A 23,558-nucleotide genomic window follows, 5' to 3' on the forward strand; every position below is an offset into this window, starting at 1 on the left:
AGGTCATATATGGTTCCTAGTATTCATACAAGGTCATATATGATTTGTATGATTTCTTAGTAGACATACAAGGTTCATATATGATTTCTTAGAAATCATACAGGGATCATACATAAAAAATCAAAGCCTAAAAACTGTATATCTTTCATTTTCTTTTGATGTTGAAAAAATTTCCTGGAAATCATACAAGGTTCGATATGACACATAAAACATTGATTGGTTTCACAAATTCCCGTATAATGTAGTCAGAGGACATAATAATTTATTATATCGCATTTGCATTCCACTTTTGATTCTTTGTTTGGGCGAAAAGAATAATTTTCCAACTTAAATACATTCAGAAAACGAATTTGAATTTATCAGCAAAAATTTTTCCAAATATTTTTTTTCATAAATGAGCATTTATAGGTATAAGCTGGCTTCAGAGAATATCATAACCTAATCACTAATTGCGTTCCCAACTTTGCAAATGATGTTGTACGTTTGGCGGATCACAAAGTGATGCCGGGGAATCACATAACTGAGCCCTAGCTGAATGAAATTTTGAAAAGACATAAATGGTTTAAAAATTTATGAAAAATAGATGTATGATTCTTGGTATTCATACTAGGATCATATATGATTTCTTTGTAGTCATACGAGATTCATATATTATTTCCTAGTAGTCATGTATGATTTCCTAGTAGTCATACAAGGATCGTAATAGGATATACGTTATGATTTGTATGATACCATATATGATCCTTGTATGACTACTCAGAAGTGATGACCCAGGTAGTCGGTATATATAATGTATAAGACTTTGTGTTGCTAGTATTATTATTTTTCTTGTATCACAGAAATAAATTCTTCTTCTTCTTCTTCTTCTTCTTCTTCTTCCTCTTCAAGATCGAAGAAGAAGAAGAAGAAATATTCTTGTCAATTGCTGCAATACTTTCTTGCAATCTTGCAATATTCTTGCAATATTATTCTTGCAATATTTTTCTTGCAATATTCTTGTCAAATGATGTAATTTTAGAAAACGTTCATCATATAATGTTATTTTGCAAGATTCTTGTCAATTACAGTTATCTCGCAAATTTCTTGTCAAATGCGGTTGTCTTGCAAAATTCTTGATAAAAGATTATCTTGCAAGATTCTGATAAAAAATTATCCTGCAAGATTCTTCTCAATTACTCTTATCTTTTAAGATTCTTTTCATTTACGCTTATCTTGGAAGATTCTTGTCAAACGCAGTTGTCTAGCAAGATTGTTGTCAAAAAGGACTTGCAATGATCACGTCAAATACGGTTATTTTAGAAGATGCTTGTCAAATAAGTTTAGCTTGCAAGATTCTGATAAAAAATTATCCTGCAAGATTCTTCTCAATTACTCTTATCTTTTAAGATTCTTTTCATTTACGCTTATCTTGGAAAATTCTTGTCAAACGCAGTTGTCTAGCAAGATTGTTGTCAAAAAGGACTTGCAATGATCACGTCAAATACGGTTATTTTAGAAGATGCTTGTCAAATAAGTTTAGCTTGCAAGATTCTTGTCAAATGCAGTTATCTTTCAACATTCTTGTCTTTCACTGTTATACAGCAGGATTCTTCTCAAAAGGTTATCTTGCAAGATTGTTGCCCAAAAATAATCATCTTGCAAAATTCTCGTCAAAAGTTGTTGTCTTGAAAGATTTTTGCAAAATACGGTTATCTTGGAAGATTTTTTAACTTACATTCATCTTGCAAGATTCTTGTCTAATACTGTTATCTAGCGAGATTCTTATCAAATGCGGTTATCTTGCAAGATTCTTGTCCATTATTGGTATTTAGCAAGATTCTTGTCAAATATGTTAATTTTGCAAGATTCTTGTGACAAAAAAGATTACCTGGAAAAATCAAATGCTATCGTCTTGTCAAAAAGTTACCTTGCAAAGTTCTTGTCAAAAACGTTTATCCTGCTACGCCCCAGTCACAAGAAAGTTATCTTGCAAGATTCATGACAAAAGACAGTTATCGTGGAAGATTCTGCGAAATTCATGCAGAACTCTGATATGAATATGTATAATCTTGCAAGAGTCTTGAAAGATTTATGCAAAGCACTGCAAGATAACCGTCGGTTTCGGACTGTGGTATATGATTTTGAAATCTTTTGTCTTAAGAATTATATCTCACCACCGTATTTAGATCGTAAATTGGCAATATAAGGTTGCCATGTCCTTTTTTGCCTCGCAAAAGGCTCAAAAAGTGGCCTTGTGAATTTCATTTGGCAAAATTATAAAACTTTATCAAGATTCAAATCCTGTATCAATCTGGGCGTGCGTTTGAAGATAACCCTACTACTTGGTTTTGTGGTCCACGACTCAACCCCACTCTTATCAGACCAATTTGGGTCCGACACAGGGGTGTTCAGACAGAGCAAATCAAAACTACTCTCATCGAGACCCGAGGTTCCCGAACCAAATCATCACTAGCAAAATGGACCTTTTTTGTAAAATTGAGATGTATGTTTTCAAACCAAATCTCAAACCTGAGTTGACATTCGGGTCAAAATTGGGCAATTGCGATGAATTTGGGTTTTCCAGTGGCTCCGGAGCAGCAACTTGCGTACATATTACGGTTGAAGAGATAGGATTCTTTCTGTCCTTGTACAATTTGTAGAAGACAAGACCGATCAAAATATATAAAAATACGGTTGAGTTTTTTTTCACATGTTTCTTGAGCAACATGTTTTATTTAGTGTATTATTTGAACAATAAAAGTTTGTGAAAAACGTCTATAACTGAGTCATTAAAATGCTTGTTATTTTCTCTCTATTTTTAATCTCAACATTACTCAACAATCACAATTACTTTTCTTCATGTATTATCTGGTTTTAATTGTTTGTCAGAAATTTTAAAAGTAACTTAAAAGTACAATTCTTTTGAATTGAACTTATACAAAACAAGTATGTTTCAATGCCACCTGCAAGCGTAAGCTAGCTTTTAGAACCTTTTCAAATAATTAAGAAAATAGTTAATAACTTTAGTTCGTAACTAAGTTAGTAATTTTGGATGACGATAGCTCAGAAAAAATGCGAAATGAGCTCGTCTGGCATCTCAACTTGGGTTATACATATAAGTATAACCAAGGTTGAGACGTCAAATCAAAAATTGCTATGTCCAGACCAAAATGTACGCACAAGGGGGGCGTCGTGTGTTCAAACTTACACGCTCTGGAAAGAAAAATGAACAAACGAAAGAATGGACATAGGTTTTTTGAACGCGCGATAGTCTGGACATAATCACTTTCCGTCTGGGACGGTCTGGGACCTCAACCTGTCAAGTTAGCACCCAAAACACCGGAAAATTTTGTTTGTTCTTTTCCGCAGTAAAATTTCAATGGCAATCGCGCTAGATATAACAAGGAGGTTGAATCGTTAATGTGCGTTCGCACATGATGTTCCGACCCGAGCTCATCTACATTTTTGACTTAACTGTCAACCAAATGAAGAGATAATCAAAAATAAAAAACTGAGTTGAAGAAAATCTTTAAGTACCCAAACTACTAACTGAATTACATAATGCCATGCCTCATTACAGCGTTCAAAAGATCTACAATTAAAAAGACTGTGAGAAAAAGATGAACAACAAAATCAGCAAAAAATAAAATTTCACTCAAATTTCAAAAACTCTGTATCTAAATTTTAAAGCACCTGATAGCAACGTCAAAATGCAATCAGATAAATCCTTAGCTACACAAACGAACATTTTCTTAACCAAATGGCACATGGGACTTTTGCTTAATGGGACTAGGTAAAAAGTCAAAAAAAGGAAATTATGAGGCAAAATTCAAAAATCAGCCAACAATTTTAAAAACGTTTCATTGCTTCAAACGTCTTAAAAAGCCTTAACATTCAACGAAACAATTCTTGATAAACTTAAAAAAAAACAATTATTATGAAAAGACCTGTATTTGCTCAGACTAAGCCATAGAAGCGAACCAAAGTTATAAAATAAATAAAAAAACACAAACAAAGTACAATATTTTCAGTACAATATTTTATAAGTGCTTTTACAGTACTATATTTTATAATTCAGTACAATATTTTATAAGTGCTTTTACACAAAAAATTGCTTCCTAAGTAATGAGTTTAAGATTAATCAATCAGAGCACAAAAAATATTGGGTTTTGATTCGCATGTTTGGTCAACCTGCTCTGAGCCCGTTAAGATGTAAGGGCGTCATACTTTGTTCAAAAAACACTTTCATTCTTATTGACAGTGGTTTTCTCTTTTCCTTTGCCCCAAAACAATCAAGACCAAGCAACAATAATCTCCGACAACAAATTGCACTTTTCAAAGGTATATATTCATTTTATAAAAAAATTTTCAAAAAGTTTCGTTGCTACTGTTTTTGTTCCTTTCTATGAGTCTAGGAGCATATGATTCACTTCAATACAACAAGCAGGCCATGGTGGTCTGAGATACTTGTAATAGGAACCTCCGGATTTTTAACATTGATCCCGAAGCTGTGAAGTATTTCGCTCACTCATACGGTGGAGCTACCCTGACACAATTTGCTTTCAATGCTATTTCTTTCTTGAAAAGTCAGAGCGATTGTTGTTCTTATAGATTTCAAGGGTTATAGAAGTTCCCAAAATGAGTGCAATATTGACTGGAAGTCTTTATTGGTGTAATTATATATCAAGTTTAACCGCACAAATATTTTTGTACTCTGTAGTTGTGCCTTGTAATCAGCCCTATATAAACAAGAAACCAAACATCCTTAATTCTGCCTCAAAATAAATTCTATTAAAACTCTTTCACTCTGTTGGGATTAATAATTTTCATCAAATTTGTTACTTAAAATTCTTCTGTAATGATGCTGTTGATTTGGTCTTTTTATGGTATTCAATTTTTTGCACGAACAATAATTTCCATCTATACCTATGCTCCTTTTTTCCCGCTCCTCACCCCCCAAAAAATGAGTCTGTTACTGCATTTGAAAAATTCAAAGATTAGAAAGAATAAGTGCATGCTGGAGGCAGCTTTTACGATGCAACTCTTATTGATAAGTTCTCGTACTCTGTAGCAGATTGAATGTTATACGGGCCGTCCTCCCAGGTTCCGTTGTTCACACTGTACCCTCTGCATCACACAACATAATCTAAAGCAGAAGAGAGCGACGACTACTGTTTTAATCTCCAACGTCTCAGGTGAGGATCGTATTGAAAACCTGACAGTGAAAACCGAAACCGTCCTCTGAACCGCCTTTCTTAGCATTGAAGTCCTATCTGATGATATTTAGAATTTCTTTGTCAACCTCAAATAAGAGATTGAGCCAGTTATCAACTCTCCTTGTGAAAGAGTTCAGATTAACCTATGCTCCCAATTTGTCATTGGGGAGAAAATTTTGATTTGCTCAATAACAAATTGAGATCCAATTTTGCTGTTTTGACAAAAAAAAGTTGAAACCCTTTGCTGCGAAAGCAACTTTGCAGGTTTTTCTGTTCTGGTCGCAGCAATTTTTTTCGCACTTAATTTTCTTATTCGTTGAATTTATAAACAAAAGGTCTTTGACCAAAACAATAACTATTTGGTTTCAACAGTGAAATAATTGAAATCTCGGCAAAGCTTTCATTGAAATTTTAAGTCCTGCAAAACAAACTTCCTAAAGAAACTGGAAAGCAGCATGACTTAAAACAATAATTTAAGTTGATGCAAACAGAAAAATAACAAAAGCAAATATGTTCCTAAGAGGAGAGTTCTCACCAGGGGGAGATACAATCAGAGGAAGAATTGTATTTGAAATACTAAAGCCAATCCCAAAAATTTTTTTGTCCCCAACGCACTCAAATTCATCTCAAACAGTCCTCTGATTCTCAAAACATCAGCGCAACGGTAATTGGAAAAATCGGCTTGGAAACCCATGATAACCACGGTACCTTAGAGTTAGGCACACATGAATGGAGACAATCTCTGACCTGTGCCAGTTTAAATAAAACTCAGTCAATATTGCAGAATAGTTTAAAAAAAACTGCGATCAAAATAGCCATCGAAATCGCTACTGGAAAACATTAGGAAGCATGCAGCGCTTGCCGCCTCATACCATTCATCAAAACCCCTGATTTTAGACACTGGTGTTAGACGTCGGACAACTCTTTTGCCGTAATATTGAGAATTGCATCAAAAAGTGCATTGAAAATGACTGGCGGTTTCTCGGATACAGTAGCCCACATTTCCTTGGCCAAAATATTGCAACTGAATATGCTATACTTTCAATGCCGTCTCCGTCTGCTTATGGCGCTACCAAAAAAAACTCAGTACATAATACTAGCCAGCATTTGATTGCAATTACAAGAAGGCAACACGAAAAGAGAACCCATTTCTATTACAATAAAAGTTATCGCCATACTCCTAATAATTGATTTTATTTGCAACTCGAGCATAACCCAAAACTGGTATGCTTACAATGGCAGCAAGTTAGTAAGCTTGAACAACCTACTGAAGATTTTACATTGATTTATCCAATCATGGAATGAACTTCTGATTTTTAAAGTGTTCTAGAAAACAATCAATTGCAGTTGAGTACATGAAATCCGCAGCTCTTCAATTTTCCAGGAGAACCGTTTTCGCTGTTGTAGACGATTGCCAGGTTTTGGTATCACCCTGGCAGGAAATTGTTTTGTCGATCTTTCTTGACAGCACATTGCAAAAGTTGTTCAATCTGCTTCAGAAAATATAAATTAGAATTTTTTAATTCTTATTATGGTTTGAGCACCATTGAAAATCGCAACAGTGCAGGAAAATTAAAACAGATAAGTTTTGAGTTTTCGCCTGAAAAAAATTTCAGATGATATTAGTTTAAGATCAAATGAGAGTTTATTCCACTCAACAGCGACAGCATGCAAAAACGAACGTCTTCCAAAGTTGGAGCGAACTTTGAGAACAATTAATCCGTGAAAATAATGAAACTTCGTAGCCAATGTGTTTTGTTTCTTTATTTCCGATACATATAGTGGGAAATTGCCAGGCTGATATATAAAGCGATGCCCATAAAATAGGATTTTGAAAACAATGCGCTGCCTAATTGGCAAACAGTGCAGCTGCTTCAGGTACGATGAGGTTGGTGTTGACGGTGACAATTGAAAGATCAATTGAGCTGGAGACATTATTATTATCTGTAATTTTGTGACTGATGTTTCAACTTGATTGCGAATTGACCACACTTTACGGAGAGAATAAAATGAATTCGAACAAACAAAGTTGACCTGTCGTTGCAGAGTAAGTTGACAATCAATCTAACAACCTAAAACTTTTGCCTGTTCAGTGTAGCCACAATCTTCTGGCAGATGTAAAAAACCATGTTTGACAATTTTACATTTTACGTTTCGTAATGATCATACACTCACTCTTATCCGCATTCAATTTCAATTTTGCATTGCTGAACCAACGTTGAATCGAGGTCAGAATATCATCAAACATGCATTGACTGAGGGTCGAACAAATACAAAACAAAGAACGGTATTATCTGCGTAGAAATGATAGTTTTTTTTCCCAGTTCCTCAGCTTTTCTTCTAAAGGCAGCATGAAACAGCAAAAAGTAAAGGACCAATAGCCGACCCTTGTGGCACACCCGTATTAACTTTAACAGCACCAGAAAGACATGCATTTATGATAACTTGTTGCGAACGATGCAAAGGATAATTTTTAATAAACAATAAACAGTAACACCACCGATTGCAAACCAATCTTTTTCGCTAATATCTCAATTAAAAACCGATGATCAATAATATCAAACGCTTCGGACAAGTCTAATCCAATATACATCACGGAGCGCAAATCGTGTAGACAGCAAAGAAGATCATTGAAGATTTCCAGTAAAGCCGTCTCCGATGAAAACGAGCAACAAAAAGCACTGATACTTGCTCATGAGATTAATGGATTCCAGACAAAAATTTATTTGCTCAAAACAACTCTTTCAGTAACTTTTGACAGGAATCTTATATTTGTCACAGGGCGATAAATTGACAACAGCTCAAGATTAAGGTTAAATTTCTTCATGAGCGACTCTTTGTCTGAACTGATTTAGAAAGTATCCTGTCTGGAGTTAAATTGATTAACGCAATGAAGTAGTTCAGACATTTAATCAAAACAATTTTACATAACCTCGTTGGTATTACATCACTCGGTGCCGTACTGTTGGAAATTTTTGGTAGAAGTAATTGCAAATATCTCAATGTGAAAACTTGAAAATCGTCCAGAGTGGTTCTATGTGAATCATTCAATTCTAGACCGTTCGTTAGAGGTATTGAAACTGATACGGCTTCTCTTTTTTTAACAAAGAAAGCATTAAACTTTTTTGCTAGACATTCAGGCTCCCCTAGTGACTGCCGCGGGACAATATTTTTTTCCCAAGCTGCAGCATAGAATAGTTAACACGCTTATTTTCACTAGCGACACCTTGTTGGAGATATTCACTTTTCTTTTTGGTACAGAGCTCAAAATGAATCCAAAACTGAATTAAGAAACCGGCTTTTCGCTTGTGAATTTCCATGCTTTCGGTAAGCTTTCTCAGACTTTCTTCTCAATATTTTCTTCGCTTTTAGCTCGTCGTCAAAGAAAGGGCACGTGTGGTTTCTCATATATTTAGTTTTCTGAGGATGGTTCTCATCATCATAGCTAATTTCGTTCATAAAAACACTGTCCCGAACAATTTCAGGATTATCTCTGTTGATCGGAGCATTAATATTTTCTGCAAACGCTGCCACGTCAAAATTTTGCCAATTTCTGCTAGGCCTTCTCTACAGCTAAATTCTTTGGCTTTTGCAGAAGATCAAAGTGCACATCTCCATGATCAGAGTTTGTAACGAAATTTACAAGAGTTTCTGTTGCTTCAACATCCTCGGATGTAATGACCTGGTCTAAAAATCCAGTTTTTTGTGAGTAGGCACAGTAACTTGCTGTTAAAAACAAAATTCATCTAAAAAAGATATTCATTTTCTTGACGTATCGTTTGATATCAGCTTAGAAATATTGATATCGCCTACAATAAGTGTTTTTTTCCGGGCAAAAGCGGTTTCTCCTCAAAGAAATAGGTTAACTCACTTATAAAGACACGTACATTAGTATTTGGTCGACGGTATATACAAACCAAAAGATACATCAACGTTCCCAGCGTAAATTCAAGAAGAGCCAACTCCGCTTTCGTACAGCATTTATTTGAAAATTTATCGACACGTAAAGATCCATCATAGAACACTGCTAATCCTCCGCCACTTTTTTCTTTTCTTTTTCAAGCATAGCCACATGTGCAACACTGCAGGAGATAGAACTCATCATTTGCGTTATATTTCATCCAAGTTTCTGTCAAAATAATGAGGTTAAAGTCATTAGCTTCAATATGTTTTCATATTTGCGAGGTCTTGTTTTCTACCGATCTTACATTATGTAAACATACTTTTACACGGTTATTGACAGATTTCAAATTAGATAGTCAGGAATCAAAGGAGGTCAGCCCCTCCTTCGCTTTCTGACTTAAATAAAATTGTGAAAATGATACATTTCCGGGCCAGAAATGGGGAGATTCAACTTGATCATTGTCGATTTTGAATACACACTGGAAAGATTTCAGACGATATTCTTCCCTGGATTTTTCACGGATACACAGTAGATCAATTCTATTGTTCTCACAATAATCTCTAATATCTTCCATAAAGACAGAGTTGCATAAAAGACCAGTGTAAAGATGCCGTCTTTCGCGTGGTATTTTAATTTCACTGACTGTCGTCTGATGGTAAATATTTGTGCCCGCCTTGAAAACTTTGCTTTTTTGTTTTGAGGCTCCTTGTCGGCTTGCAAGTTTTGATTGCCCTCAGCTTTCCGTTTCTTTGATTTACAATCACTAGCAGTACTGTCAGTTCGATTTCTGAAAGCAGCTCTAAGATACGGGTATTCCGGTTTCTTCAGGGAAATTACTTCCAGCTTCAGTGATTGACTTTCAGAAATCAGCGAGTCTACGTTCTCTAACTTAACTTCAAGAGCAGATATTCGATCAACCGCTGAAAACTCTGTTGTAAAATTCCGCTTTTTTGTGAGTATGCAGAGTAACATGCCGTTGCAAACCAAATTACTCCAAAAAAGATATCCATTTTCTTGACGCATCGTTTGATAGCAGCATAGAAATTTTGATATCGCCTACAATAAGTGTTTTTTAGGCAAAAGCGGCTTCTCCTCAAAGAACTAGTTTAGCTCACTGATAAGGACACGTACATTAGTGTTTGGTCGACGGTATATACAAACCAAAAGATACATCAACCTCCCCAGCGTAAATTTAATAAGAGCCAACTCCTACTGACAGTCCAATTTCTGATATTCGATCAAGCGCTGATAACTCTGTTGTAAAAGTTGGCAAACAACTCGGACAAGACCAAAACATCATTCCAATGCAATTTGTTGTCTGAGAAATACCAAGGCATGATCCATGAACAAAATTAGATTTACATCGAAAGCAGACAACGCGTTCTTGTTCTTTACATAATTCGATGCACACAATGCATGGCGGATCGGATGGTGGAAGCGGCGGGGATAAAGCCATCATTCCTTGGGACAAACAAATACAGTCCGAAGACTGCAGTAAGCGCTGAATAATTCCTAATTAAACGAATAGTCTAAAATCCTATTATCTAAATAAAAACTATAATAAGACAAATAAATCAGTCGAACAAATGCGGAGAGTTTTTGCGCCAAATTTTGACTGAGAAAAGAACGTGCAGGAAAAAGTTCTTCGAATAACTAAGCTAATTGAATAAGTCAAGCATATGCGGAGAAACCTCACGCCAAAAACTAGGAAAATTCAAATCAAGATGTTTGTCCCAGATACGAGTTCTTCCGCCGGAATCTGAAATTCCCAGTATTTGGGGCTACCAAAACAATGTCCGGCTTCTTATCACTCAGCACCGACATTGTTGTGTGGCATGATCTAATTAACAACAGCATATAACTACCGACCAAGTAGTGTACAAGAGCTAACAAATTTTTTGACCACGAATAACAACAAGTTTAAAGCGCTGGTATGCTGTCAGCGCACTGGAACACCTGATTTTTTCTGGGGGTTGTTGAGCACTGGGATACTGGTTCTGTGTGTGACAAAGCAACTGATATCACAACGGAAGGGAAAAACAAAGCTAGGAGACTACAGTGTGCTCCACGAAGAACTGGCACTTTAGATCAAATCACTGGAGATTGTCCTGCGCCAACCAAGAAACCTGAAAACTCTGCTCAAAAAAGGAAAATGGTGTAATGAGCAGAGAACGAGAGTGTAGATCCTGAAGAATAGGGCTTTATTGCCCCTGTCCTTGAGCAAAGTCTTTTGATGTGCAAATTTCTACCGCAACCATCGCCCAGATACATTCTCAGGCAAAACGACCTCTTAGAAAAATCCTAAACTATGTAAAATCTTTAAATAAACTATCAAACTGTAAAGATTTTTTGAAAGATCAAAAACTACTAGCTGTACCAGTTGATAGAAGTTGCGGTTTTTGTGTTATGAAACAGACAATATACTTGAATAAACTAAATGAAGTTCTCAGTTCCACTCAATTTGAGCCGCGCAATGGAGAAATTCATGATATAACAGTAAAACGGAGAAACTGATAAACAGCAGTTTGCATCAACTAATGAAACAGGGAAAGATAAGTGAACAGATTAATCACAGGCTCAGGACAACTGAAATGCAACCGGCCAGGCTTTATGGACTTGACAAAGTACATAAGAGCGGTACGCCACTTCGGCCTGTTCTGTCAATACCCGGAAGCCGTTACCAGAACCTAAATAATTTTTTCGCTCCCTTTTTCGAGAGGTTACGAGGTGCAATTATTGAGACTAACTCAAAAGATGCCAGAACTGCTCTAGAGGCCACCAAATTGGATGAAGATGAGCTAGTTATATCTCTCGATGTTAAACGTTTATACAAAAATGTACCGGTTGAGGAGGCAATTGAAAAGGCGCTTATAGAATTGTACTCCAGTGACGAGCTGAAGAATCACTGACACAGAGTATAAGACCATGCAGTAAATTGTTTGGATGTTTTTTTTGTGAAGGAAAAGGTACAAAGATAGGAAAATTAGCTGTCATTGGTATCAAAAATCAACCGATACCAAATAATTCTAAATTTCCGTAGCCGTGCACCGTTACAACATAAAAAAATGTGATTCCAGGCACTGTGCATAGGAGTTTTAAAGCGAACAGTGACTGGCAGTGCTTTGATGTAGCACTGAAGAAAAATCAAGAGATCTGGATTGAAAATCGATATCCAAATTAGTGGTCCTCCAATAAAAAATCATAAAAAAGTTAAAAGTATTAGCAATAAGGAGCCTAAACCGAACATTTACAGGATTATCTTTGTTGATCGGAGCAACAGTATTTTCTGCAAACTCTGCCACGTCAAGTTTTCGCCAATTTCTGCTAGAGGCCTTCCTTACAGCTAAATTCTTTGGCTTTTGCAGAAGATCAAAGTGCACATCTCCATGATCAGAGTTTGTAACGAAATTTACAAGAGTTTCTGTTGCTTCAACCTCCTCGGATGTAATGACCTGGTCTAAAATTCCGCTTTTTTGTGAGTATGCAGAGTAACATGCCGTTGCAAACCAAATTCATCCAAAAAAGATATCCATTTTCTTGACGCATCGTTTGATAGCAGCATAGAAATTTTGATATCGCCTACAATAAGTGTTTTTAGGCAAAAGCGTTTTCTCCTCAAAGAACTAGTTTAGCTCACTGATAAGGACAAGTACATTAGTATTTGGTTGACGGTGTATACAAACCAAAAGATACATCAACCTCCCCAGCGTAAATTTAATAAGAGCCAACTCCTGCTGTCAGTCCAATTTCTGATATTCGATCAAGCGCTGATAACTCTGTTGTAAAAGTTGGCAAACAACTCGGACAAGACCAAAACATCATTCCAATGCAATTTGTTGTCTGAGAAATACCAAGGCATGATCCATGAACAAAATTAGATTTACATCGAAAGCAGACAACGCGTTCTTGTTCTTTACATAATTCGATGCACACAATGCATGGCAGATCGGATGGTGGAGGCGGCGGGGATAAAGCCGTCATTCCTTGGGACAAACAAATACAGTCCGAAGACTGCAGTAAGCGCTGAATAATTCCTATTTAAACGAATAGTCTAGAATCCTATTATCTAAATAAAAACTATAATATGACAAATATATCAGTCGAACTAATGTGGAGATCTTTCTTGCCAGGCTTTGACTGAAAAAAGACTGACAACAGCATATCATGCCACATATCGAATAACTACAGACCAAGTAGTGTACGAGAGCTAAAAAATTACTTGACTACGATAAAACAACAAGTTTAAAGCGCTGGTATACTGTCAGCGCACTGGAACACCTGATGTTTTCTAGGTGTTGTTGAGCACTGCGATACTGCTTCTGAGGGTGACAAAGCAACTGATATCAAAACGAAAGGGAATGACAAAGCTAGGAGACTACAGTGTGCTCCACGAGGAACTGGCACTTTAGATCAAATCACTGGAGATTGTCCTGCGCCACCCCGGAAACCTAAAAACTCTGCTCAAAAATGGAAAATTGAAGAACCTCGGAAAACAACAGAGGAAGGCAAGAGCAAAGGTAAGACTGGTAGAATCAGCATAGAACGAGAGTGTAGCTCCTGAAGAAAAGGGCTTTATGGCCCCCTGTCCTTGAGCAAAGTCTTTTGATGTGCAAATTACTAGCACAACCATGGCCCAGATACCTTCTTAGGCAAAACAACTGCTTAAAAAAACCCTAAACTATGTAAAATCTTTAAATAAACTATCAAACTGTAAATATCAATTAGACTTTTTGAAAAACTATAATAATAAGGATATCATTAAGGATAACAAAATCATAAAAGTTAAAAGTATTAACAATAAGGAGCCTAAACCGAGGTTTTTTGTTCAATACAGAGGAAATATCACTCAGAACTTTGCAAGTAGACAGAAAAAATTGTGTGATATTCAAATCATTTTTTCAATAGGAAGCGAAGAACTTGCTTGCCCAAACAGAAATCATCTGATGATAAGAATTTGAAATCCCACGTGGTATATAAAGTTACATGTAATGGATGCAGTTCCATCTATGTTGGCCACACCAGCCAAAATGTTACCCCGAGAATTTTGAAGCATCAAAAGATGGACTCCCCTTTGTGACACCAACTCGTTGAATTTTGTGGTTCAGCGCATAATAATGGTTGGGAGATTCTTGATGCGTGTCGCGGGGTTGAAAATGAAGCGAGGGTTGAAAATAAAAACGAAAACTAATGACAATAGAAGCGATCTGCATCAAAAAGCTGAAACAGCAATTAAATACGCGCGATGAGTACCGGGGGCGGGAATTGATATTGAAATATTAGTTCAAATACAAAAAAATTACTTTCGAAATTCAAAAATTATTCTAGTACATGTTAATTTGAAATTTTGTCAACCCCAAAAAGTAAAAAACAACAACAGATAAGAATGAATATGAAAATCCTTTTAAAAGAATAGAAAGCATTATACCCGGGTTTTTCAAAAACTCCGGAATAAAATTTGAATAGATTTTAGTGTAGTAAGTGTAAATAAAATGTAAATGTGATTTTAACTGTAAATAATTTCAAAAAATCGATGTTATTTTAACTCATTTTTTAGAATTAGAGTCAAAGACAAGTTTATATGCTTTGTAAAAGATTTCATTTAGTTTTTAAACCTGACGATTGTTCGATAACGTTTTAATTGACAATTATTTCTCTGCATCTTATCACTCAGTAAATATTATTAGTAGTAGTAGTAGTAGTAGTAGTAGTAGTAGTAGTAGTAGTAGTAGTAGTAGTAGTAGTAGTAGTAGTAGTAGTAGTAGTAGTAATAGTAGTAGTAGTGGTAGTAGTAGTAGTAGTAGTAGTAGTAGTAGTAGTAGTAGTAGTAGTAGTAGTAGTAGTAGTATTAGAGGGGGACAAAATCCAACCTCACCTCCACGTGGTGTCCCCTGGGGGTAGGTCATGTGCTGCGGCTCTCCGCTCACATGGTCGAGCTAATGAGGCACTGGTCTTCTAGTTTGTGGCGCAACTAGTCGTATCTCAGCCTTCAAACACCAAAGCAATGAGTACATTCAACCATGGCCCCGAGTCCCGGGTAAGGGGTGCTAAGAATCTCCCGAGGAACCAACTCAGAATTGCAACTTTAAACGTCAGAACACTGACCCAAGCCGGATCTTTAGAGGTTTTGAAAATGGATCTGGCGCAATACAAGTTGGATATTCTGGGAGTGCAGGAGACGAGATTGCAGGAGCAAGAAATTGATCTCGGAGACCACAAGCTCTACCTGTCTGACTCGTGGTTGTCTGGTGTAAAGTCGAGACAAGGAGGAGTGGGCGTTGCTGTAAAGAAGTCATTGATAAACAGCATCGTAGAACAAGTGGCTCTAAGTGAACGTATTTGCTACGTCAACTTCGCGGCTCGGAGGAGAGCCAATTTAGCTGTTGTTGTCTGCTACGCACCTACGAATGAAGCTAGTCTCCAAGAGAAGGATTTGTTTTGAAGTCAACTTTCAGACCTAGTTTCCAGCTTCAAACATAGGGAGCGTATTTGTGTCATCGGTGACCACAATGCAGAGCCTGGACACCAGTTGAATGACACCATGAGCTGCAGAGGCCCGTTTGGAATGGGTGAAGAAAAAGAAAACTCGGAAAATTTGTTATCATTTTGCACTTCACACAAATTGCTCGTAGGTGGTACATGGTTCCAGCATCGACAAGTGCATCGGTACACCTACAACCCTCCCGATCCGAGTTGTTGAAAAAAGATGCTGGATCACATTCTGTTTGCAGAGAGATACAGAGGATGTCTGACGAATGTGAGGACCAGAAGAGGGAAAACCACAATTACCGATCATGAACTGGTCATTGCGGAAGTATCTATGAAAATTTTGTCTAAAAAGCCATGTTTCACGCCCAGAATCAGTTCTGCAAAGCTGCAAGATGAAACAACGCGTGACTTATTCACGCAGGAGGTCAAGTTACATCTGGATAAGAGCGGCGATTTCGAGAATACAGAGCAGTCTTGGGACAATTTTCGAAAAGCCCTGAACCAAGCAGCAGTGAAATGCCTCCTTCCGGACAAGCGAGTGAACAAAACTTGGATTTCTCCAGATTCTCTGGAACTTATCCGGAAACAAGCTGATCTACAGTTGAAGAAACACAGCAGCGCGGTGGCGTTGTTAGAGTTCACAAACTGCTGTAAGGAAGTCAGAAAAGCTCTACGTGCAGACAAACGGGCATGGATTGAACGCAAAGGCCAAGAAGTGCAGAGCTTTGCGGACAGAGGCAACTTGAAGGAGGTTTTTGGGGCATCACAGCAGATTTGCCGAAACTGGAGTCCCCAGTTGACCAAATTAGTTTCAAGCACTGGCGTCAACTTACGGACGAAAGAGGAACGACTTGAACGCTGGACGGAACATTTTAGTCAACTCCTGAATCCCTCAACATCCAGTTGCAGTACGAGATTGGATCCCGAAGAAGCAGCTGAAAGCTTGTCGATTGACCTGAGCCCAATTCGACTTGAAGAAGTGCTTGAAGCTGTCCGCAGGTTGAAGAATGGCAAGGCAAGTGGACCCGATAACATTTCCTGTGAGATGTTGAAAGCACACAAGGGTATTGTCGAGTGGCTCTGGGACATCATAGATAAGTATTGGTCGACGGAAGTTCTGCCCGATGACTGGAAGGTAGCAGAAATTGTCCCATTATACAAGAGTAAAGGAAAGAGGTCAGAGTGTTCGAACCACCGAGGGATCTCTCTATTGTCAGTACCAGGCAAAGTGTTCGCTTCCGTTATTCTCAATCGATGCAAAGATTCAGTGGATCGCGTCTTAAGGGAAGAGCAGTGCGGCTTCAGAAAAAGCAGAGGATGCGCCGATCAACTCTTTGCCCTGCGTCAAATAATAGAGAAATCAATGGCGTTTCAATTGGATATTAGCTTTTGTTTCATAGACTTTCGAGCGGCATTCGATTCTGTCGAACGTGAGCAGATGTACCAGATAATGAAACACTATGGTCTTCCTCAAAAATTGATAGACATCATAAGAAACAGCTATGATGGATTCAAATGTCGAGTCAAAGCCGAAGGTGAGAAAGGACGCTTATTTGATGTCAGAACGGGCGTTAGGCAGGGTGATGTGTGGTCCCCAATCCTATTCGGCCTTGTCATCAACTACATTTTGGCTAACTCGGTGCATGGAGGATTAGACATTGGGAGATTGGTGGCTGACTTAGATTTTGCTGATGATGTTGCTCTCGTGGGGGTCTCAGACAGTGAGGTGCAAGAAAACCTACATCGAATCGAGGCCCTTGCGGAAGCCGCTGGTCTGAAGATTAATGTGGCCAAAACAAAGAATATGGGCGTAAAATGCGACAGCCCAAATGTTGTTGCAGTGCCTAGTATCCAACGGAAAGTGGAGATACTCACTGGAACACATAAAGGCAAACTAGAACTCCTGGCAGAGACATCTAGCCAGTCACGACTAACCATCAGCACGGAGGTGCTGCTGGGAACGAAAAAGAAAGCGGGCTGGTTCGAAACACAAGATTGCGGGAAGCTAAGATTGAAAAGCTTAGCGGTGGCTAAGCCAGCGTTGGTAGCTTCACAACAACAATCTGCGGTAGCAGATTCAGAGTCGCTAGAAAATGAGAGTCGGTCAGTGGTGGCTGACCAAGAGTCTTTAAGAAGTCAGAATTGTCAGCGGCGATTCAGTACAGTTACCGGACGCAAAGTGCTCCAAACAAGATTCTGCAAAGCCGGTTTGTCAAAGAATGTCGTCGACAAGTCAAAGTTCGAGCAACTAGAGGCGAGCCTTACCTGTGACAAGTGTGAAAGAGAGTTCAAAACAGTCAATGGCCGAAAAGTTCACCAATCGAGATACTGTGGCAAACCTAAAGCAGTTGCCACACGCGTGTTTTCCTGCAAAGTACAAGATGTTCTCGGAAACGGGTTTGAAAACATAGAAGCGTTCAGGTATCTCGGATCATATGTCAGCCTCAAGCATGGAGACCTGCAGGAAGTCAATTGCAAACTTGCAGAAGGTAGACAACGGTTTGCTTACTTCCAAAATCTCTGGAAGAGCAAGCAGCTCAGCGTGCACCTCAGGTGCAATTTGTACAAAGCACTCGTTTTATCAGCCGTGCTGTACAGCTCAGAGACTTGGACTCTTTCGAAATTAATGGAGAGAAAACTTGAGAGTTTCCACTGTGGTTGTCTTCGGAGAATTCTACGTGTGTCATATCTGGAGAAAGCAACGAACGAAGAAATTATGTCAAGATCACGAATGCCCCAACTATCCACGATGATCATGCTCAAACGGATAAAATGGTACGGACACATCCAGAGAATGGAACCAGGAAGATTAGCCCGCAGTGCCTTCGATTGGGACCCGCCCGATCAATACGTCCAAGCTAGACGCGCTCCTGGGGGGCAACGGAAAACGTGGATGAGTCAAATCGAAGGAGACTGTGTACGAAAAAAAGTATCGTTCACCAGATTGCAGGAGAAAGCAGCAACCGGGTCAAAGAATGCCTTCAACAATTTCGTCGTACAGCACTTCACAGAATAACCAAACAAATAACTCTTCTTGTTTTGTTTGTATTTGTTGCCAACCGTGCCTTTATTTCATATTTGGAATTAAAGTGTTGAAACAGTAGTAGTAGTAGTAGTAGTAGTAGTAGTAGTAGTAGTAGTAGTAGTAGTAGTAGTAGTAGTAGTAGTAGTAGTAGTAGTAGTAGTAGTAGTAGTAGTAGTAGTAGTAGTAGTAGTAGTAGCGAAGTCTTTAGGGATATATCATGGGTTTTCACACTTTATGTTATTAGTGAGTAAGTTTGGAATGTTGGTTACAGTTCGTGCATTGGCAGAGTATGCTCCAGGTACATTGATTGGCTTCGTTGAACTTTTCGAAGAATTTCCAAAATTGCTTTGTTATTCGTGCTTTTCTGTTTTCTTTCGTTGTTAAGTCGATATGTTTACTCAGAATGTTGTGCAGTGTTCCGCTTCGTGTCCAGAAGTTATCGTCGGTCCTTTTGAGTCTGTTTTTGGGAATGTTGAAGCTGGAGTTGGAGCCTTGTCTCGATCGTTCTTTGGTGTTACGTGATATGTAGTCTGATGTTTTTATGTCATACTTGTGGTCAGTGATGGCGCAGAACAGTAGGAGACTGTGGAGTTCGAAGTATATTGAGAGTAGCAGTAAGTTGAAATCTTTGAGTCTTTGTTTATAGGGAATTGTGTTGTTTAGAATCCACTGTGTTGCACTTTTCTGTATTTTTTCGATGTTTTACAAGTCTGTTTTGGTGGGGTACCAGACCTCACATGCGTACGATATGACGGGTACCACGTATCCTGTGTATGCGTTTAGTTTGGCTTTAGTCGTTGACTTGAAAGAAATGTTACGCTTGAGGAACCACAATGATTTCAGAGATTTAGTTCGACGCTGATTACAGTTTTCTGTCCAGAAGAGGTCCTTCGAGATTAGGACACCAAGGTCTTTTTGAACTTTAACAGGTTTGACAGCGGCTTCGTTCATTTTGACCACTGATTGTTTTTTGAAATGTATCAGACTACATTTGTCATCATGGAGATTCATTTTGTTTGAGACACACCAGTTATGTTAACGTATTAGGTCACTTTCTAGGTGTTCATGAGATATGCTTAAAAGTTTGTAGTCATCGATATATCCGAAGCATTAACTTTCACTTGCAACAGTGGGGAGGTCATTTATGTAGATTAAAAAGAGTAGAGGACCCAGTAGGGACCCTTGTGGGAACCCGCTAGTGACATCACGGAAATCAGATCTTGAGTTGTTTATTTTCACGCATTGTTTTCTTTTGTTTAAATAATTGGCAATTAGTTTTAGGGCTGTTCCACCTATTCCCATTTTGTGGATTTTCAAAAGCAGGAGAGCGTGAGGAACCTTGTCGAAGGCTTTTTCGAAGTCTATATAGAAAACCGTTAATTCATCAATTGCCGATGAATCGTTGAGCAGGTATACTTTATCGAGGAAGCAGCTAAGTTGTATAATGGCTGAGCGACCGTCTCTAAATCCAAATAGAGTCGTGAAGTTTTTGCCTTACTACTGGCTATAACCAGTCAACGATGACTTTTTCTAGGACTTTCGACGGGCAACAGAGGCAGTTAATGGGTCTATATTTGGTTACATCGCTTTTATCACCGTCTTTGTAGATTGGAGTTATTTCGCTTTCTTTCCAGTATTGTGGGCATACACCTTTGTTGAAGCTGGTTTGAATGATGACAGTTAATGATTTAGCCAGTGTGGTTGCAAGTTGTTTAAGGGTCTCGTTTCCTATTCGATCCGGTCCTTTCGCCTTTTTTGATTTAAGAGAACTGAGTATTTCCGTGACTTGTTTTTCGCAGCAAGTTATTTTTTTTTAATGTATTTGGCCCGAAGTCAACGTTTGTATTGTTTGTTTTTAAGTTAAAACACTTTGGAAGTATTGGTTAAACAGGTTTGCCTTTCCTTCATCATTTTCTGCTACTTTGTTTTGTAAATGAATTTCATGTGGGTACGGTGGGGCCTTTTTAATGGCTAAATAACAACAATCGCGAGCTGAAACAAAGTAAATAGCCTCCAGGATGCAAAATGGAGACTTTAATAAGTTTATCACAACAATTAGGCTAAAAGGTTCCTGATTAGAGTAATAATAGTTCAACCTATTCAAGCGACTCCTAGATCCTAGCATATTGCCTAAAAATTCAATTCGTGTGTGCGGTAAATTTATATGCGCTGATGTGATGTTTCATAGTTGGGCTGACTTCACTGCTCTGGCCTTTGGGTGTATCTGACCACTAAGCTGGGGCGGGGGGGGGGGTTGTAATTGGAAAGACTCCGCACTATTATATTTTGAAAAAAATATTTAACTTGAAATTTACGATGGGCAAGTTTTCAGCATTGGTTATCTAAAAATTGAATTGCTCTAACATTCTATCCTGTTAAAACTACTTGTGAAAAAAAGATTTTGCTTAAATTTCGTGCTCTCAGGCTATTAGTGTTTTCTAGAGTTGTTGCTTTACATAAAATAGTCTTATTCCCAAACTACAATTTGTTCCTTGATTTTTATCAGAGTTCCATACACTTGAACACTGTCTAGTGTATCACTCAGGTTCTCAGTATGGACTGACACTGAGGCACACTTGATGTCGTTTATTGTTATGTTGTGACGTTTGTCGACTTGCGCCTTTTGAATAACTGCTGACATTTGCTTGCACATTGTTTGTGTTGCGGCAGGAATGCATTCTGTTAATGTTTTTGCTTCGTTGAACTCCACTGTTTGCTGAATTTGAGGAAAGTGAGCGCAAACATCGTCGGATGCATTCATTTTACTTTGCCATTCAGCTGCAGAGCTAAAAAAAATTAGAATAGACGGGTCTTAGCGATTATGCCCCCTCAACATTACTGGTCATATAATGTATACCCCCCTAAGTTCATGATGAGAGATGTAATTTCAATGGTTGGGCAAGCAAGCTTGAAATTGAAGTTAACTGCGATTGTTCTGTTGCATATGACCAATTGCAGTTTTGTCTAAAGGAAGTGTAAGAGCTGGTAATAATACAGCTGACATTTTAAAATGCCGAATGTTGTATACAGAATGGCATAATTGTTTATTTATTTCTCTTGCTAACATGAGTTTGGATAATTATGAACGGTATTCTTCAATATAATAAGCGTCAAGTGAAACTCGAAACTTGTTACGAAAAGAAACTTTTTCACAATGTAAGAATAAGTTGTCTGTTTTTCTTTGCACAAATTGTAAAACGGCTTGAAACTGATACTAATAAACTGAAGTTCCAAAACCCGTGGGTCAACCCTAAATTCGTGTCTACATATCTTGCTCTACATTCTACTACTACTCTTCATTGTTTAAGTCATTCAAATACCATTGTACAAACGCAGGAACAATATATTTTGAAGAACATGCATGCATTTAGTTCTTCATCAAAGAAGGCATGAAGGAAGATATTAGGAAAAAAATTGAAATAGATTGATACACTAATGTAAAAATTTTAGATTTCGAGAGCTGTAGGTGATTTTGCTTACTTTTTTAATTGAAAGAGGTTTTTTCCCGTAAATGTCTGAGATGTCCTAATTGTCCTAACCTTTGATGTCCCATTTGGTCTCAGTGACTGCAGAACCAAGTGGACAACATATTAATGCTGACGACATTTTAATACTGAAACTAAATTGCCCTGCAGCAGATGATGCGAATTCTGAACATACAAGAACTTTTGGCGCAAAGCTCTCTCGGGGAAGATTTATATGGTATTAATTAGTTAAATTCTTTTTCTTTCAGTTTTTTGCGCTTTCAGAGTACCGCCAACAACGATTCAACTTTAGCCTTCAGTATTTTGTGCAAAAATTTTATAGATTGAATAGATTTTGTTTTTACCAGTGAGAATTATTATAAGAGCAGTAAACTTATGCAAAAATAGGGGTAACTTATGCAAAAATTAGCGTTTGTGCCCTGAAATTGGATTGCTTTCTAATTTCAGTATGTTTTCAAAATGCAAGGAATTTCTTTTTCTTTTCAAACATGTAAATTAATAATATAACCGAAAGGTTAAAGTTTACCTGCCTTCAGAATAATCAGGAATGTTTATTGAAATAATCAAAATTATACATTAATCTTCTGGTTATTAATTGATGTTACCTATTAAGCTGTTCGTTCCACTATATAATAAAATAAGACACGAATGATCCTAACTGTCTATCTATTCGAAAATTTTCATGCTAACGTTTCAAAAACTCTGAAAGTTCTTTTGAAAAGAGATTTGTTCTCCGTCGCTCCTACGTTAAAGTTTTCCATTTTTGTATCCTCTTCAAAATCAATGATCTTTTACTCTGCTGCGTATACTTTTGCTTTCTTATCAGCTGTTTTGTCCGTTTGTTCTGTTTTAACCGCAGCCGGTTTGCTCATTTTTTAAATGTTTCTGATACTATCCTTTGATTCAATTCTGTGTGGAGTTTCAATATACTAACTTTGGAATAATTAATTCAGCTGGTAGGACATGCGATTGGAGAAGGATATCACGACAATGATCGAATTTACGACGCATATAACACACTTTGTGCACCAATTAATCTGTCAATTTATACGCTGTATGTTTTTTGCTGACAATCTTTGTAAATAAACTCCACTGAATGACAAATGAGACAGGACCAAAGATTTGAAAACTTGCTGCCTTACTTCCAAAGGTATATGGTTTCTTACCAGATATAGTGAGCGAATGGCGGCCGCTTTTTTTGAAAAACTACATTTAGATGTGCTTCAAAGTCAATTTTGAATCCAGGTGTATTCCCACATAACGACAACTCTCAGCAGATTTTTTAAAATTTCCGTTAAAAGTAACTTTTGGTTTTAATTTGTCCCTGGTAGAAAAATAAAGTAGCTGTTTCATCAGCATTCAAAATGAGTTGATTTTCTTTCAAGTAACTGTCCATCTTCAATAAAATATTTTCAATTTTTGTTGAAATTGTTTCTCCTGGTTCATATCGACATAAAATACTA

General features: G+C 37.6%; 2 protein-coding genes across 6 annotated transcripts in view; both read right to left on the reverse strand.

The window, feature by feature from the left end:
• Nucleotides 1–2,802, reverse strand: part of LOC142348787 (uncharacterized) — a 68,884-nt gene extending 66,082 nt beyond the window's left edge. For all 3 annotated transcript variants that reach the window (XM_075400286.1, XM_075400285.1, XM_075400284.1), the window contains exon 1: nucleotides 2,509–2,802. In XM_075400286.1, coding sequence (XP_075256401.1) covers nucleotides 2,509–2,707 — 199 coding nt within the window. In that variant the 5' untranslated portion in view covers nucleotides 2,708–2,802. The remainder of the gene's footprint in view (nucleotides 1–2,508) is intronic.
• Nucleotides 2,803–20,995: 18,193 nt separating this feature from the next.
• LOC142348246 (uncharacterized) overlaps nucleotides 20,996–23,558 on the reverse strand; it is a 32,062-nt gene continuing 29,499 nt past the window's right edge. For 2 of the 3 annotated variants that reach the window (XM_075399540.1, XM_075399539.1), the window contains exon 6: nucleotides 20,996–21,396. In XM_075399540.1, the coding sequence (XP_075255655.1) occupies nucleotides 21,078–21,396 (319 nt within the window). In that variant the 3' untranslated portion in view covers nucleotides 20,996–21,077. The remainder of the gene's footprint in view (nucleotides 21,397–23,558) is intronic. The other variant, XM_075399541.1, reaches the window with a different exon arrangement.

This window comes from Convolutriloba macropyga, chromosome 10 (genome assembly GCF_964194025.1).
Source record: "Convolutriloba macropyga chromosome 10, txConMacr16.3, whole genome shotgun sequence".
NCBI lineage: Eukaryota > Metazoa > Xenacoelomorpha > Acoela > Convolutidae > Convolutriloba > Convolutriloba macropyga.